At 44.9% G+C, this 19,324-nt stretch overlaps 2 protein-coding genes across 2 annotated transcripts in view; one reads left to right on the forward strand and one right to left on the reverse strand.

Moving 5' to 3' along the window:
- DOCK1 (dedicator of cytokinesis 1) overlaps positions 1-19,324 on the reverse strand; it is a 455,243-nt gene that overhangs the window by 259,435 nt on the left and 176,484 nt on the right. The gene's annotated exons all lie outside the window — the stretch shown is intronic.
- Positions 1-19,324, forward strand: part of FAM196A (family with sequence similarity 196 member A) — a 38,804-nt gene that overhangs the window by 4,237 nt on the left and 15,243 nt on the right. Inside the window, exon 2 of the mRNA XM_003794063.1 lies at positions 17,081-17,152. Coding sequence (XP_003794111.1) covers positions 17,081-17,152 — 72 coding nt within the window. The remainder of the gene's footprint in view (positions 1-17,080; positions 17,153-19,324) is intronic.

Consider the following 19,324-nt stretch of genomic DNA (forward strand, 5'->3'; position numbering starts at 1 on the left):
GAAAAAAAAGAAAGAAAGAAAAAGAAAATGGACTTTATTTACTTTATTATACAGTTATGTGACATGATAAAAATCTGAATGGCCAAGTTAAAATATCAATGGAATTTTCCTTGGGAAATATTCTGATTTCTACAAGTCATTTTATAGAATGCTCAGGGGCTGGGGAAAGCCAATTCCTGTCCCTACCTGCCACCTCCAATAAAGCATGGAGGGGCTTTGTGCAGAATTTTACCTGTATTAAGAGGAGTCCTCATGGAGACAGGCACCTTGTAGCCTATGACTTTGAATGCAAGTGGTAAATTTGGCCCCCAGATCTCTACATTGTCCAGGCTGCCACAGGTCTCCAGGCTGACCTGTCTCCAAGAAGGCCATGGGCCTGTGTGGCAGGTGCTGTTAGGATGGAGCAAGGGAAGCTGGTACTGTCTGAAGCCGACTAACAGTCTGGCAACTGATATTTCTTGGGACATACTTAACATATTTCATGTGTAATGTCCTTAGTAGGACTTTTTCGCTATGGAGTTTGTCAGGCAAGCGCTTTCCCCATAGCTCTTACTGTGTGGAATTTGTGTCACCAGCAATGACCACTTCCAGGAGCTTCCAAATTATTTTTCTTTTTTTTTTTTTTTTTTTGAGACAGAGCCTCAAGCTGTCACCCTGGGTAGAGTGCTGTGGCATCACAGCTCACAGCAACCTCCAACTCCTGGGCTCAAGCGAGTCTACTGCCTCAGCCTCCCAAGTAGCTGGGACCACAGGCGCCCGCCACAACGCCCGGCTATTTTTTGGTTGCAGCTGTCACTGTTGTCTGGCGGGCTGGGCTGGATTCAAACCCGCCACCTTAGGTGTATGTGGCTGGCACCTTAGCGGCCCGAGCCACAGGCGCCGAGCCCAAATTATTTTTCTTAAGAGGTGTTTTCATGAATCTCATTTGCTTATGTAGATTTCTGAAAGAGTTCAGAGAAATTTGGAGCCGAGACAGTTTACTTAACTGCAGTGGGCTTCAGTTTTATGGTAAATCAGAGCGCACTGGGAGAAGCTTGACTAAGATACCTACAAAGCTCCTTACCATAAGCAGTGCACAGTCAGCCCTACCTGGATAGAGCACACGTCCTATTACCAGCATTCTAGTAGGGGGAATTCTGTAAGGAGGTAGTTGTAAGAAAAGAATTCAAACTCAGGCCTTTTGGTCATTTGAAAACATTGAGACAATTGACTAAACCCATTCTGCTCATGCAGTGCAGGTAACATTTGATCACTGAGTTTGCACAAATGCCAAGAATTATCCCACTCATTTCAAAGCTTTCAGTATGATGCTTGTCTCTTCTAGGAAGTTCAGGGTAATGCAGGCCACTTGAATAAGCCACTAATGTAGTCAATGAAGGCTGAGAACCAAGCAAATGGGGCACTGAATTTAGAAACCCAGCTAAGTGTTGGAAAGTGGTAATTCCCACTGGCAGCCATGGGTCCTGGGCAGGAGAGCTTCAGATCAAGTGGTGGCAGGTCTTGACTAAGGGTTGTGCACACTCACAAGCACCTGTCGGGTGGCAAACTTGATGACGTCTCACAGTGCAGACAGCTCTGTTTGCTTCTAAGATTACTCACTCCAAGCACTAAGCCTCTTCACGTTTTCACTGCATGGTGACAGCTTAATGATGCTCTGCTATTCAGAGAAGACCCCAAACCAGTGTGAGAAGCTTTATTCAAGATACCAAGGGCATGGTCCGGATCTGTGCAGAGTGAAAGGGTTTTTCTACTGGTCAGGTCTCTCCCAGCATCTGCCAGACGCTGGCTGTAGGCTGGGGTTGAGGGGAGAGAGCAGAACCCCAGGTCCTTAAACACACCCAGTAGGCAGTGATTAGAGCGTGAGGCTTGGAGCAATCCCAAGTCAAAGAAAACTGAAGGCATGACTTTAAAGAAGAAAATTCTAAACAAGCCAAACCAGGGAGCCTGGCAGCTTTCAGGAGAGGTGCAGACCTACTGATTCACGACCCCCCAGGTATCTCTGCTACCCTGATGTGGGGGCAGCATCCCATCAGCCAGGCCCCGTTCTTCCTCACAGAGAAAATAGATTCTTGGTGGCATGAGGCCCAGGTCTCCTAAGTCAAGGGGAAATGGTGGTAAAAAAGAAAAAGGTCAGAGGAATCTTGAGTTCAGGGGCTCTATGAGGGCAGCATCCGCTGTGGTGCTGGAGATGAGAGAGGACTAAGGACCTGGGGACAGTGACAGGTGAGCACAGTGGTGTCTTTATCCACATCTGCTCAACTTCTTTGTTCCTTTTGATCTCTTACAAAAAGGTGGTAGCCAGGAAGTAATGAAGGGTCACATGTAGGCCACACATTTAAGAGGTAAGGATGAGGTTCTCAGGGTCAGCTCCTATATGGTCAGCAAAGCTTGTCTGCAAAGGACCAGAGAACAAAGAGGTGTTGAGGGTCTAACTGTGCCACAGTGCGTAGATTCTGCTTTTGGGTCCTGACAGCACACGCACACAATCTATATATAAATGAGCATAATTGTGTTCTGATAAAACTTTATTTAAAACACAGGTAATAGGGCAATGGGCCAAAGTCTGTGAACTCCTATCCTGTGGTTTGTAAATGTGAGCGATGATATTCCTTCACCTGAAAAACAACCTAGCCAGATTCTGTGTAAGCCATCTAGGGCATATGTGTGACTGTCAGATAAACAAGTATATCATGAATTCACAAATTCGAAAGGTGCTTTCAGGCATCACCCAGGTGTTGGACACTGTGCCAGGCAATGAGGAAACTGATGTAAGAGTCAAACAAATTTGGGCCAGCCTTGGATGGGTTACATGTCATCAGCATTCACTTCATCCAAGTGGACGTTTAGTTGTTCATCAGCCCATATGGCCTCTGGGGTTCTGTTTAGGAGCTCTATGAGTACAATATATATATATGCATAATTTATATGTATAATTTTTAAGACAGCGTCTCTTGAAAACTTGAAAAAGGCCTCACTCTATAAGCAGAAATAAAAGGCCATCACAGGACATGTTTATGTGATGTGACTCGCTTTGACCCAGATAATCAAGGCTAGATGAGTAGAAAAGATACCCTCGCACTATCTTAGGTCCTCCTGTTGACAGATTACTCAGACCAGGCATCCTTCAGAAGGACCTGTCAGGGATGAGAAATCTCTCTGAATTTGCTCTAATTACCCATGCCCAAACAGAATAAATACTGTATCACAATTATGGAGGGAGCATAAGGGGACAATTTAATTTGTTTAAGTCACAGAGCAGAAAGAACCAGCATGGAAAATTGTGCACTGGTACAGCAGCCGTGACGTAAACACTGAGGAATCACAGCGGTCTAGGCACTAGACTCTGACTGAATAACTTCCCAGATGCCCCCCTCTGAACTGAGGAGGAAAGCTGGGCTGTGTTAGGTGATCCCCTCCCAATTTGGCTGTGCACTCTCCAGAAGGATGATCAGGCTGCTCTTGCCAAAACCTACCCACTTAATTGAGATCAAAGTCTTCCACCTGGTTAGCTGAGAACGGCCAAATTTTGAGAAGGACGTAGGTGGTGTTAGCTGGTCTCTCCCCGGCCTCTGCAGTTTGGAGAAGGATCTTTGCAAGCCCTCTTTGCACTGTGGGGTGCTCCCTCCCAGCTCTGGCACAACACACTGAGAAAAGCCGGGCACAGTGAACAGCAGAGAGAGAGAGCAGCACTCAGGCGAGATCAGAAGCCAAAAGGTTGTTTCTGCCAAACGCTCTCCTGTCCCTGAGCACTCCCTATTTGAATGGCATGGAAATGTCAAGACTTCATTTTCTAATGTTCTTGATAAATCAGTTTCGGTGTCTCTCTCCACATTTATTGTAACTCAAGACGTTTTAAACGATTCCAGCCAGCCGGCTGAGGTCAGCCTCCTGTGCACTTAGACTTTCCATTTTCCGGGAGTGTGGGTCAGGAGCGGGCAGAGTGGAATGACCAGGGCTCTGCACTCTGCCCGTCCTGAGCTGGGGACTGTGTTCCCATCCTCCCTCCGTTACCTTGCTCTGGCAAGGTTATTAACCTCTCTGGACCTCAGCTTCTGCCTCTGTAACAGAGCTGAGGATACCTCCCTACCGGGCTTCTCTTGGAGATTCAATGCAGTGTGGAAGGCGAGGGTCTCAGAGGCAGGACTATGCTTGCACTCAAAGTTCTCCCTTCAAAGCTACGTAGTGACTTAGGTATAACCTCGCAAAGTGCTACATGTGAAGCTCAGGGCGATGAGGCAAGGGTGCAAGCTGGGCACATTAAGAGAGATTTTCTGCCTTTAATAAATGGGTTAGTTTATTTCAGAGGGGAAGGAGGGCCTGAGGCTCACAGAATGGAGACATGAAGCTTTGTTTGCAGAGAAAGCACAGAACCAGTTGGTTGTCATGGGCCGGGGAGTCAGGAGACCCAGTAGCTCTGGCTCAGTCTTGCTGTTTGAGCTACGTTTTCCAACACAGAAGGACAAGGGTTCAAATGAGAAGCGAGACCCCACGGGCTCCTGTCTTCTCTAAGAACATATTCTACAGAGCTGTCTGAGAACGTCACAACTTCAGCCACTGCCGAAAAAAAAAGTTCAGAGGGAATTAAAAACCCTCTCTGCTGATCTGTCAGTAAAAACGTACTATGATCCTACTCTTGGGTTTTCTTTTTTCCTCTTGATGATCCACCAATTCCTATCTCTCTCCTTCCTACAAATGCTGGAGTTGGCCTTTGTCCTTCAGGGTTGCAATCCCTGTAATCCTTTTCAGGCAACCCATTTTCGTTGCTTTTTCCGTTGCAGGCAATGGCTTTCATGTATTTGCCAGAGAATATTCAAGTCTTATACTCCAAGTTATCAATTTTCTGATTTTGAAAAGGAAGCACAGATCATACTCCTTCTAGCATTTTTTTTCGATTTAATTCACAGGGTCATGGTGAGCCTTTTCTATAGGGTATATTTATATAACTTTGTAAACACTATTTTTAAGTTCTTAAAAAATAATAAGCCCTTCCATCTCTAATATGAAAAATAAAGCAAAATATATTTGTAAGAGTATAAAATGCATTTCAAATTCTTCCTTTGGGCTTCATGTAGGTATCACACATACTTGAAAATGTAATTTAAATAATCTTCCTCTGCAGAATGCCAAAATAGATTTCAAATACCTCCCCAACCTTTTAAGTTGGTAGGTGAATAAAAGCACCTCCACCAAGCCACTAGGCAATTCACACAGCCCATTTGCAGATAAAATGAGCAATTCAAGGCATAGCATGAACGTTTATGGAATTTATGGATTTGTATTCCAGAATTCGGATTAAAAAAAAAAAGATGAAATGCAAGTTCTAGTTTTCAAATACTTTCTAAAATCCCATGCACTTTCTGCTAAGCTATGTAAAAATGGTTTGAGCTCTATTCCCCACTAGATCTAAGAGAGAGTTGAGTGAAATGAGTATCCCCAGGCAGACAGAGCTCACCTATTTTGAGCACTTAGAATAAGCTAGCCATTTGGTAGCCTTCAAGTAACAACTGAAGGTAGGAGTGACCTCCAAGAGGATACTATAGCTTGGCTACTCCAGCACCTTCCTCAAGTTCAAAAGGCTGGTAAGACAAGTTAATGACAGATCCATATCCAGGCCCGCCTGGTCACTTGACCTCTCCCTCCTCTGGACATGGAGAGCCAGGTATGTCCCATCTTGCATTTGCAAGTCTGGATGCTTCCATTTACTTGGGAGGGGGGCTGCAGAAGCCCCTTCCCCTAGACCTGGTGGGGTTCATACTAATTCATCTTCCAGAGAAAGCAATCTTCCAATGCTAGAGATGGCAGAGGCCACCACAGGAAGGGATTCCTGGAATAAAGTATATTTTTAAGAATTTATAATCATTAAGAGAAATTCCTTCTATGAAGTAATGTCAGAAAAAGCGAGGATATTGATCTTTTTAAGTCCAAGAACCTGGTTGCCAGGGTGCTCCCATGAGGAGCTTGCCTGGGAAACCAGTTCATCATGGTGTTCGTAGCATGAGGCTCCCTCAAAGGACCACCACGTGCCCATGTGGCTCTTACTTCCTCATACTGACGTACAAATTCATGTGAACAACAAATGAAAGTTCTGCAGGCAACATAAAAATAAACACTAACGCCATATTTGAGAGAAAATTCATGAGTCTTGTGAAGTCCTAGGAAAAGATGATCGAAAGATGGGCATGTTTTGTCCAAAAATGGAGTAAAACTTGTATCTCTTAGTATTTCATTGGTTACAGCACTGGGATACCTCCCTAGATAAGGCTCATAAATGGACATAAAGAACTATAAATGATCACACCAAAATTTAAAGATTTTAATCTTCACCAACAAGACGTTCTGAAGCATTTGCTTAAAAAACAAAGGCAAGGTCAGGCTTGTGTGACATCTTCACGAAGAATAAGTTCTCAGTTAAAATCGTTAACTAAGCTGATCTAAAAAAACATCAAAAGAAATTATAAATAAAAGATAAAAGCGTCTGCGGGTATTTACCATCAGAACCACTAACAAATTACACAGCTTTAATGCTTTCAAATTTAAACCTCGGCAAGTCGTTCTGTGTGAGAGCGCAAGAGCTAGAGAAATGATCACGTCCCAAAAAGAAAATCCATTTGGCTGCAGTAGACTCACTTCCTTATTTTCATTCTGGTTTGGTAGCCAGTGCCACCAAAATTCATTTTCATTAATTTTCAATGAATTATTGCTTAAGCCTTATCTCTCCTGCAGGAAAACAAGTTAATCAACTCAGCCTCAGCTGTAAAAAGTTATTTTCCTTATTAACAGCTACTCCTGGTGCCTTCTGGGGCAAGTGACTTGTTTGTATCATTACGGGTCATCATTTCGCAACCTGGTATCTCCCTGACTGCATGAACATATAAGGGGAAGTGCAGACTTTACCTGTTTGTGATATTATCAGGCAGTCCACACAAATAACCGCTGTCTTTCCAAATTCTTACATAAAGCTCTATATTATAAGAAAATACAATTACAAGACATTAAAGAAGGAAAAGGTCCGGCCTTAATAGCATTCACCTCTGTCTTTTTCTCTGTTCAAATCAGCACGTATTTCGAACAGTGATAAAAGTGTCTAGATGGTGATACATTCCATGTTCTGCAGCACGCGTAGTTCTGTGTAAAATGAAGGAAGCAAGGAGATGGGACAGGGCCACAGGGAGGGGCAAAGACAACAAGGAAGCAAAACAGGAGACGGGGAGAAAGCAAGGACACCAGCCGACTGTTGCTTCCTCTCCAGGGGAGGAAGGTCCCAGCCGGATCTCTGCACGGGCTGTGGAGCTCTTGGAGGACCCACCATAATGGTTTCACTTTAATTCACTGTAATGAAAACAAGCACTAAAAGCTGCTGTAATAGCCGGAGCCTCCCCAGAATGATAGTGTCACCACATTTGCTGTGTGGCAAATGAAAGTTAATTTGTCAATACTGTGTAAAGAAAGCAACCCAGTATATTAAGTCCGGGTGCTTCTCCTTGGAGCAGTTCCCCAGGATTGCTCCTGGGCGAGCAATGACCTTTCTTGGGCATAGAGATGGAGCTACTTTGGTTGCAAGACTAAGCCATTTATTTTCATAATGCGGTGTGAGAAGCAGAAAGATGACTGACCTTTTTCCCCACTTGTTTGGGGAAATTTAAAATGGGATAATGTGAATACTATTTAGACAGATGTTCCTTATCCAGCCGGGAACATCACAAACTGTCAGTTCTGTTTTCTTTTTCAGAAGCAAAAGGCTGTGTTGTCAGGTGAACCACAAGGATAGTCTGCAGGTTTCTTACGTATCCATTCACTCAGCCATTATTAGGAACCTCTTTCTTGGTCATCTTCTATACTCCAGACATCGATAGTTCATCAGAGAACAAACAGACAAATTCTCTGCCTCACTGTGTTTACATTCTAGAGGAGGGAGGCAAGAAAAAACCAAACCCACTACAGTGTGTGGTGTGATCCATGGTGCTTAGTGGTATGGAGAAGTTCAGAACAGAGGACGTTGGGGTGGGAAGGGCCCTAACTTTCCACCAGGCATGAGAGGACCACATCTTGGGAAGGCATCAAACCTTGGGGAGAGTAACAAAGACATGTTCCCAGCCAGCAAAATGCTGAGTCCCACAGGAGAAAGGAACCTCATCAGCTCACAGGTCGTCTGTGGTGTGGTCTGTGAGGGAGCCACAGACAGGGTGCATGGCTGCCTAGGTGCAAAGGAGAAGCTTGGGTTTGCATGAGCATTGGAAACAGTCCCGTGGAAAGGGCGCTGCTTCTCAAAGTCATGCAACACTACTTCCTTAGTAGATAATCAGTTCCCTCCACTTGGAATTGGGTCTTCTGGGTTTGCTGTGTCTTGAGAGCAAGGCTTGTGTTTCTACAAGCAACTAACTCCTGCACGAGACATAAACAGAGGGGAAGCAACCACCTCTAGGCGGTGAGCTGGGAAAGCTGTTCCTTAGTTACTCTGGATAATTTGTAGCAAAGACCTTTCAGGTCTCTGATTAGGACACTCAGTAGAACTGAGACTGCAGAAAATTACCCTGATGTGATAAATGAGACTACGTGGGGTCTGAAGATGGAGGGTGATCCTTCAAAGTTAACATGTCAATTCCTGGCTCTGGGGAATGGGATGTGTGGGATTTTGAGAACGTCACCCTATCATGGGAAAAAATGAGGGACAAATGGACAAAGAATGACCATTTGAATCACCTCAAGTTACAACATGTGCTTCAAACACCACTCCTACGTAATTTGCGTTGGGTTCCCAGGCTGGTCCTCAAACCCTGTGAAGTGGACAGAGACTTAGCTGCAGGGTCCTGGGAAACCTGATGTTCCCACAGGGATATTACTGACCAGTTCCGACACGGGACTCCAAAAATAGAGCTCTCGTAGTGTCATAGAAATGTTTAGAACATGCACATTCATCTTGAGGGGGGAGGGATGACATGACTGTGAAAAAAGAGGGGCACTGGATCTCAATGACTGCCTCTTTTCTTTTTATTTTTACATATACATGTGATTATTAGGTTTCCACTTTTTGCCTTCACAGAATTAAAAAGGCTTAAAATTTACCAGCAATAACAATGTTTAAGATAAGGACTAGAAACAAAAACCTCATAAAGAATGAATGAAGATAAATACATTCAGAAAAGAAATCAGACGATTGGGGCAACAAAATATTAAGCAATAATAATAAGAGTAATGCAAAGAAAGTAACATTCACATTGTCAAATAAGAGGATGACTACTATAGAATGCTTTGACTCTGAGGTTCAGTATAGAGTCATCAATTAACTTCGTATTATTTTTTTCCAAAGTCTCAAAAAATAGACAACTAATATTTATAAATAAAAATAAAAGATAATTTCAAAAAAAAGATCATGCCAAATCTTATAGACAATAGAAAAAGAAGAAATACTTCAAAATCATTCTGCATCATCTGGATACACCTGATATTAAAATTGGAAAAAATTATTATTATAAAGGGGAAATTACAACCATAATTCACTTTTAAATGAGGATGCAGTATCCTGTATCCTAAACAACATATTACCAAGTTGAAGTATCAGTGACTGCCTCTTCCCCAGAAGATGTCCTCACACGTGGTTCACCTGCCTCACTGCCTGGCCTCACATCACAGGCAATAGAGCAAGAGAAACCAGACTCCTGTAACACGGACTAATTGCATGACATGCTCAAAGGACGCGTGATTCCGTGATCACACTAAGGACCACAGACGCTCTCTCCCACCTACAGGATACTGAGCAGAAAACAGGGAGTGAGCTTTCTATACTCATTTATCATTCAGGTGAGAGCTCCCAGAATGCATTAAAACGGAGATCACACCATCGCTCACAGAGCTGCGACGGTGCCTTCTCAATTAATTTTATCTTCCACTGGCTCATTCACTCATCATTCCATTCACCTGCAAACGTTCCCCGCCAGCTCTTCAGCGACATGCAGGAGACAGCTGTTGGGCACACAAAGGTGTGAAGCCTGCTGTGTGACGCTGGGTGGTAGGTGTCCAGGGGAGGACCCTGGGTAGCGGAGAGCAGGTGAAAGCCAGCCGCAGCTGCGTGGAGGGCAGCCTCCTGAGGTGCTCCTGCAGAGCGCGCAGAGGCACCGCGGGGTGGCTAGGTAGGCATCACCATTCACCCCACTTAGACATCCTCAAGATGGGGGGGAAAGGGGGCGTCTCAAACAGCTTTGCCAAAATTAAGGGCCATCGTGACTTTATGTTCTTCAAAACTCAACCTCTGTGTCTACTACTCATGGTTTGGTCTGCTTGGAGATCTTAAGCCAGCAAGGACCACAGAACTGCTTAGCCAGACATAGCAAGTCAGGAGCTGGCTGACAGGCGGCCACTGTCTCTCCTGGGAAGAAGGGCACTGGTCAAACCAGCACCAACAAAAAGGCCAGCACTGCCCTTAAATGACCAGTGGGTGATCTTGGTCTTGGTTAGGAAAATCAACTTCATATCCTTTCAACAACCTAAAATGGGATGTCCCCAAATGGTGACATTTAATAGCTCAAATACTTAGAACAGACACATTTGAGTTTCTTTGGATAGTGAGGAAAGGCTAAATTCTCTTTAGCTACTGAATAGCTGATATCTGAAGTAAGCACCCTTCCAGGGCATGATCTGGCAAATTCCTAGTGAGGACTTAGAAAGAAGCCAAGTCTACTGCTGGGGCTGGCTCTGCCCCATAGGAGGGAATCACAAAAAACAGCTGATTTTGACTACTTTTTGAAATTTAATTTCTCCTAACAATAGTAGTGGTATCGTTTTATGCCTGTAATTAATGTCACTTGGAGACTATTAAGGGAAAAAGCCCTTTAAGATGCTGACATAAATGATGGTTTAGTTATCAAGAAGGGACAGCTGGAGCTCAAACCTGGGGAAGAATGCAGAAGAAAAAATTGTTTGGGGTACCCAGTGAGAAAGCCCAACAAATAAGAGAGATCAAAATTAAGAGAATAAATTTAAAAATTTATTTAAAAAATTACCACTGAGAGCAGAAACGAAGCCTTTTTCATATCTGCGGCAACCACCATCTCTCACTGAGGCCCACATACATAGACCTGGGACGCAGCCTTTGAGCTAATTTAATGTGACAATTCCAATACTCCATGTAACGAGTGTTTGAAGATCATGCTTAAGGGGTCACGCCCTGCTCCCGGCATTATCCAAAATGGCATTTGCTTACACGCTAGGAACATGGAACTTGCTGACAACTTACAAGCCATTTAAGAGAGCACATTAGCAGGTGGGTCACATGCCCACCCCCGCATGGTGACTGAAGCAGAGCTCCCGGGGAGGGGCCCACAGCACACTACAGGTTCACTCGCTCGTGATGCTGAGAGCAAAACGCCTTCTGGGATTCTGCAGCCAGATTGGACATAGCCAAGTGCACAGCAGTGTGAGAAGAGAATTGTCAATTGAGAACTGAAGGCCGTATGGCGGAAATGGTGTGGTGAAACTGACCGTAGAAACAGCCGTTAAAGTCGATCTAATCATGCAGCACTAGTGCTGAGATCACTGTTAGATACCATAAAATTAATTTCTACTTGCCGTCCCTGCTTCTCAGAGATGCTTGGAACTTCTTCAGTCTTTGAGTCTGATATAAGCACAATGAAAGTTATTTTGGTTTTTCTGTTTCCCTTTCCTGACCTTTTAATCAAATAATGTTTTGTTTTGTTTTGTCTGAGGCCCCAGCTCCAAGGTCTCGGGGACAGCTTGGATAGGTGGCCACGAAGACAGCTCCCCATGACCTTTCTCTGACCTTTCCCAACCCTTCCCTACCACCTAGAGCTCTGCTGACTTAGATCTCTCTGTGATGCCTTCTGGAAAGAACAGAAGCTGTCTGTCCCTCCTCAAGATCCCTGCCTCCCAGGACGTGGCCGGGTGCAGCTCTCAGCCTGAGGCTGGCAGCCGCCCCTTCCTTTATCATTCCTATGGCTGTGTCATAAAAACTGCAGCACCAGCTCTACTGAGCACCTGCCTTTCTTTGTTTTTGTTTAATTTCCACTCCTGATTCCCTTTTTTGCTAAGAGCCTGTAAAAGGAATAACTGAACACTTACATACCCAAATTGTCACCCGTTTTTTAAACACTGTGTAAATATATGACATAGGAGATACATGTCTGTCAATACACAGATCATTATATTATTTACAAGTATAGAGTATCAGTATATAGGTATATATATGTATATATTCAGAAACAGTTCATAATGGACAGCTGCAGAATTGGAGCAGATTATTATAAAGGCATTAGGAGTCTGGGGAAACTGGGGAACTGCCCGCTCAGTTAAACTTGAGAAGTCCCAGCCACCAGTACAGAGAGGCAGCCCGAGGTGTCCTTTGAATGACGGTGCCCAACTGAAGTCCCATGCTGTGTGCTGCAAACCAAACTCATTTTACTTTCTTCAAAGTGGAGCAAGGACTAGTGAAGGAGTCTGGTTCAGCACAAAGGAGAAGGGGAAATGGCTCTGAAACTAGACTCCACCAAACTACCTCGACAGTTGGTTCATCCAGATCCCCTCTGTTTTTAACAGAGCAACAACAGAATCCTTCAGGCCCTTTCTGTAGAATCCCTGTTAGCTTTCAAGAAGGCCCACTGTGACCCAGGAGAGTTCAGAGGGGAGAGCAGGTGATGTTCCGGGCCCTCAGGTTGGAACTGTGTTTGGGAGGGATGAGACGCACGAGGGTCAGTGGAACAGGAGATGAGAAGCACCAGGAGACAGGGCTGCGGCCTGCCTGGCGCTGTCCCTGGTGCTGAAGGCTGTGTTTTCAAGTAATCTGCATGGTTAGGAAGGGAGCCCTGACAACTAACTGCTACAGGATGGTACTTAGTGAGTGACCCAGAACCTGCTCATCACCGGGGTCTGGAACTTTTCACCATTTACACTTTCCTTTTTTCTTGCACAGTTGGAAATCTTTGATTTGATCAGGGTCTCATTTCAGACTTCAGTATGAGAGCACAAAGCGGGCCTGTATGATTTGGCTAAAGTGATATTCGCTGAAGGCCCAGAAAGTACTAGAAGGACTATGGCATTAGTCATGGAATTAAAAAATTCTATACAAGGGATAGGCTCCTCAGAACAAAAGAGAGCTTTACAAAGCTAGTGATTCATTTGGAAGACAGAATTTATCATTTTTGATCAAAACGTCCTTCCTCTGCATCCTGAGCTCTCTCCTCTCTAAACTCCTAATTCACAAGAGATCTGTAGCCCCATCTCATCAGAAAAGTGTCTGCTCTAGCAGTTTGAAGTTCTCTGATTCCTCTCTGCAGTAGCAATGGCAATACAGAAAGATAACCATTCCAAGTATTGGTTTTATGACATGTTTCCAAGTTGAGAAGGGAAAAAAATTAGGGAAATTCCATTTCAGCACTTTGTGTTCCCTGTCCCATAGAGAGAACTAATCTGTTTCATCTCTATTTGGAGAATATATTCATTCAGATGCTGCAACCCAATTATTAATGTGACCATAAAATTATCAGTGAAGCCAAACCCTACAGCTTGGAAGCTTCAAGGACAATTAGATGGATTATCAAAGCAATAAGCACAATGGATTACATAGTTTTAAGCTCTCTATTGAGAACACCCTTGTGCCTAATGAAATTTTAGCAGGCATACCCTGATTGGCAGTAGCTGCCTGCGAATTAACCACGTGACACAGGTCAGCACTTTAAATTTCATCGACAAATGGATGCTGACCTCCATGGACTTTCAATAAAAGACAAGACCCTGAACGAAACCTTAGAAACCTCCTAGAGGGTCTCTCTGGGAAAGGTTCATGGTCATGAAATCCTGAAAATACTTCTCAAAAACAGGGTAGAAATTTCTCCTTTCTAATCGGCAGGGGGCAGGGGGAAGTGACCACAGGGACAGGACGACTCCATACAAAGCAGCAGCAGGAAGTCCTTTGCTTCTGACCAGCAGACATTAGCAAAAGCATGCCATTTCCTCAGGAACAGGTGAATTGGGTTGGGTTGTAAGTAAAAACAGCAGGAGAAAGGAAAGTAAATGAAAATCATGTTACAGAAGGAGAGAAATGAAAAGTCAAAAGAAGTGTTTCCATGTCTTTCCATCACGTATTAAAAAAACTGTCACAGATTCCCATTCAATTAAAAAAAAATAATGTCCAAAGGGCCTTCCGTTCTAGGAGCTCTGTGCTCATGTGCTCTTACTTGCTGTATCTATTCTAGAACACCAGCCTTTTGTTCTTGTCCTACAAAAAGGACATCATTCCCATTGTAGGGTGTTAAAATCCGATGGTCCTTCTGTTTGCAACACTCAACCGTGGGTCATCAGACGCCTGACTACATCTTCATTGTAATTCAAAGCCACCCCTTCACAACACTTCCTTAACACTCAGCACTATCAAGAGGTCTCTAACCATTCAGGCATTCACTCATTCATGCATTCATTCATTCCCATGTGCACTGATGTGTTGCCCATCTGCCTCTCCCATCCTGCTGTACGCACTCTATCTATTCCCAGATGTTTCCTCTGCAGTCAGAAAAATTGCCAGACACTCAGTAGCACTTAATACCTATTTCTTACTGACTGTAACGGTGAATATGTGTGCCTTCTACAAAGTGATTAAAATACAATCTTTTCAGGAAGAGCATTTAAAAAAACAGTTTCTTACTGAGGAACTTGAAGGTCCTGGAAGAGAGTAATCTTGTGCATTTCAGGTGCCTGAAGCCTTTGTCCTGCCATTGCCAGGTTCATTGAGTAGCCCAAGCTGCCAATTACACACAGAGCAGAACACAGTCCCGAGACACAAGCAAGGTGACAGGGAGCATGAGGGCCTGGGGTTGGAGAATAATGAGATCCTGGACCTGAAATGCGACCGCGTTCTCCTCTGTAAAACACCACTAGCAAAATTCATCAGAAGACTAAAGGCTCTAATGCATGTGAAACGATGAGGAACCCTGGGACATGGGCAAGGAAGGGGTGTTGGGGGTGATGAGGCTTCTGAGAGATCTGTCTTAAAGTCCAGGGCAGGACGGCGTCTGTAAGCCCAGGAGTCACACTTTCCTCCCCGACCAGAAAGAGTGCCACCTGGTAATGGTTAAGAAATACTCTTGGATCTGCCTGCTTTATTACCTAAAATGTGGCTATAAGCAGCCCCCCAATTAGTCTGCACTGTCTGCTGGCTGGTGCTCACTAGCACAGCACGACAGCAGAGCAGCAGGTCACCCGCAACCCAAGCCAGCAGTTCAGCTACACATTCAGCATGGAGCATGTCCCTGCTGGGACTCAGGTTCAAGGACTGCACGACAACTATGGTCGTAAATGAGCTCAGGGCCAACATCCAGTAGAATAAGCTCTTGGAGAGAGGCAGGATATACATGTGAGGCCTGGGGGAAGGGAAAAGGCTGATGTCATCACAGTCAGGGGGTGGGCAAAGCTAGAGCCGGGTGAGGAGGTCCAGGAGTGATGCGTTCGTGGGGAATGAATGGCTAAGAATGAAAAATTACCATGTCTGGGGAAGAACCCCAGGATGAGGAAGGCAGAGGCTACCATCCTCCTCCCTTCTGCAAAGCTAAAGGGGGAATGGAAAGGCCAAACGTGGGTACCCAAAGGCACCCCATATGGTGTGACAATAGAAAACAAGGACATAAACGCAGCCAGGCTGTGATTCTGATGCTGGTTCAAAGATAACGAATCCCAGGAGATGCTTAGCAGCACTCTGGGCAGTGTGGTCACTTCATCACAAACACACTGCAGAATTCAGAGGTCATGTCCGAGTTTACTAAGCCCACTGAGATGATCTTGGCATTGAGTAGACAATCCTTTTGTCAAATGTTTATGTAATGCAAAATATAACGAGAAAAACAAAAGTTATTTTCCATTTAAAATCCATGGTGCATACGAGAGCAGTTGACAAAGCGAAGGTGATGAAAGTATTGACTAGCGATGTTGACAGAGCATTTGTGTGCACACGGTTACCGTGCTGAGGGAGTCCACACACGTAAATTTGCCCCCGAAGTATTTATAAGCCAATTCAGATGGACGCTCTTCTCCTGCCACAAATTTAACAGATTCTGGTTATCATGTTTGTTCTTGGGTACAAAATAATATCCAGAAGAAGCACACCTGCATGTTAAAAATATCAGAAAGGGAAGGTCAGCCAGAGTATTAGGAGGATCGTGAAAGCCCAAAGCCAACACCTGCTGGTGTCTTCAGTCACTGGGCCAAGGAACAGTCAAGGCAACACTGGCCTGGTGAAGAAAGTCCTCTTCATCAGAGCTTTCAGCTTATACAACCTTCAATTTTGCTTTTATACTTGGGAGAGAGTTAGCAACCTCCCCCGGCAAAAGCCAAATCTGCCTGGCTTAGGAGGGCTGGCAGGACTCTCCAGAGCAGGTAGCCAGAGGACGTTAGTCAGAAGTCACTGCGATGGCAGGAAGCCCGTCTGCCCCAGGGGTCAGCAGGTTTTTTCTCTCGCTGGGATTTGCAGATCAAGAGGCAATGACAGGGATATGTTCTACATATTTCCATAAAGTTTTTCACAATTGTTATCAGCAAAATTGAAAAATTTAAGACATTGAAATGCAAATTTCAGATAATTTCCATGTGTCACAAATATTATTGTATCTGTTTTTTTCTGTTTTCAAGCACTGCAAAATGTAAAATCCATTCTCAGCTTGCTGGACAAAACCAGGTATGAGCAGGATTTGGCCTGTGGGCAAGAGTTTGCTATTCCCCGTTCTAGCAAAAGCAGGCCATTGAGTCAGTTGGTTTTTCATCAGTTTCTTTAAAACACCATAAATCTAAAGCTTCCCTGAAACATCCCAAATTCCCTGTGCTCATAACAAAATCGGATTATTTACTTCATCCAGTAGCTCATGTTCACATTCTAAACTTATTTAAATACCAGCTTAGATGTAGGTGTTGTAATGGCTTTGGACCATAGAGGCGGGGACAGGTGTGACATGGGAAACACACACTAATCACTTTCCATGACTGTGACGAGCTTAGCATCGGGAAAGCATCTGACGTGAGGCATGTCTGCTCCGTGAAGCCAGCGACCCCCCGCCACCACTTAGAATGCTCTCCTGTTCTTACCTTGTAGGCTTTCATATCGGACGGGGCAAGACACAGCTAACTGTGACACCTGCAGGAACAGTGCCTGCATTATTTACAGGTATGTGAACGTTCTCCTCTTCCCAGTTGTTTTATATCATGAGTGACGAATGATGTTTACCCACAAATGCAAGAACCATCTGGGGCCGTGCTGGGGTGATTCTATCAGATGGAAAGCAGAGGACCATACTTGACCCTAACTTAGGGTGACCAGACGTCCTGCTTTTGGCGGTACAGTCCCACTTTTCAACAATTTGTCTCGCGTCCCGCAGCATTTTTAAAAAGTCCCGATTTTTGGAAAGAATACACGAACAGGCGGGAGAACAAGAAGGGAATATACGGTTTTCGGCTGCCATGTGGCTATTTTGCCAGAATATGAGTTTTATATTATTTTTGTTAATTTTATAATGTTAAACTGTAATAATAACAAATAATTGCTGAGAAGTGATTATCGAGAACTGCTTATCAAAGTCTGCATTGTTGTCAGGCCTTGCCCTGCTCCGTCCCCCCCCCGCCCCCCCACCCCCCCACCATGTTGTCCTATCTTACCAATGTTAAAATCTGGTCACCCTACCCTAACTGTAAGTGACCTCTAAAGACTCCACCCCAGACGTAGCATCAGGGGTGCTGGAGTCCTGGCACCCATTTATCTTGCAAATGCATCTTAGTAGTTCTAAGAATCGGGGTAAGTTGGATAGCCTGCCCTGTGGAATCCCCAGCCCTGGGCGCTCCATTGTGTGTTCTGAAAGGCTGTAAAACATAAGCCCTTCAGAGGGTATAGATCAAAGGCTTGAAACCACACCATATGTGCTAGGGATACCAGGGAAGGATGGGGCTGCTCACACCAACCATGCAATTTATGTCCTGGGAGTTCACAAGGACGGTGGCACTGGGCAGCGTCTCCTCTCTAGAGCCCCTACAGCTGTTGCTTGTGTTTTTTTCATTTGAAATTTGTTTACACTACTGACATCAATGAGAACACAGCAGAAATCTCCAACAGGCAGAAAGCTGTGTTTGGCTTTTACCAGCTAATTTAGGATTAAAGATAATGGTCAGAAATCTTCAGACCAGTTGCTATTTGTTTATTTGAAATGTGATTTTCACAAAGTACACAGTACAAAAGCAATGAGAAGTGTAATGATTTTAATTCACTAAAATTAAAACTGAAGAATAATTGTTAATGATCTGCCAGATGATCAAAAAACAGCTATAACTGAACAGTTACATGTATCTAAAAGTGAAGGAAGCCGTCCCCTCGTCCCCACAAACCACCCTCTGAATGGCTCTTCAAAATTAGTCATTTACATTAGAGGGACGGGGAATGGCAGGACACTTGGGGCTGCAGGACCTTAGATCCGTCACGTTTCTTTCCCAAGGGAAAGCATGGATTTGGACACGTGTGTCTCCACTCCAGGCAGAGGATCACGGGGCCCAGGTTCTTTAAAGCAGAGTAGGGCCACCTGGGGACCTTGCCTGGGAGCAGACAGAGCGAGCACAAGGTTGACGTGAGCAGTGCGTGCCCCTGAGCACATCCCTTCCTGCCAAGGTTCTCAGCCAAGGGGACGTCTGGTTGGATCGGCATGGACACATTTTCAGTTGTCACAAATGGGAAGGTGCTGTGATCCCCTGGTAGGTGCAGGCTAGAGACGCTGCTGGCATCCGGTGCTACAGGACTAGTCCCACATAATAGACTCAGCCAGCCCAAACTGTCAGCAGTGCTGAAGCTGAAAAGGCCTTACCTTCCTGGAACCATCCCCACCCTCAGGTCTGATCAGGCATCCTGGCAGGTGGCAGGGAGCCAGACCCCTCCACCAGCCCTGGAACAGCATGTGCTAAGCTGCGGATTGTTCTGGGCTGTGGCCGATGAAGAGGTTGAAACCAAGCATCCATGCACATCTTCCTTCAGGAACCCTCCCTGTTACAGGCTCAGGGATAGCAGAGTTTGTATCCGAGAAGATGACTTCATGGGAAACTTCTTACTGTGTTCATACCATGGAAGAGAATTCTGAAGCAATAGTGAAGGGCTGGGCTCTGACATAAAACACTAACTTCAGTAAAGTAGAAAAAGGAGTGAAGAAGGTTGACAGCCCGGCATGTCCTCAGAGGTCAGTGTTACTTTGGTGAGCGGCCCGGCGTGTCCTCAGAGGTCAAGGTTACTTTGGTGAGCGGCCCGGCGTGTCCTCAGAGGTCAGTGTTACTTTGGTGAGCGGCCCGGCGTGTCCTCAGAGGTCAG

This window comes from Otolemur garnettii, unplaced genomic scaffold (assembly GCF_000181295.1).
Source record: "Otolemur garnettii isolate 467f Iridium unplaced genomic scaffold, OtoGar3 scaffold00075, whole genome shotgun sequence".
Lineage (NCBI taxonomy): Eukaryota > Metazoa > Chordata > Mammalia > Primates > Galagidae > Otolemur > Otolemur garnettii.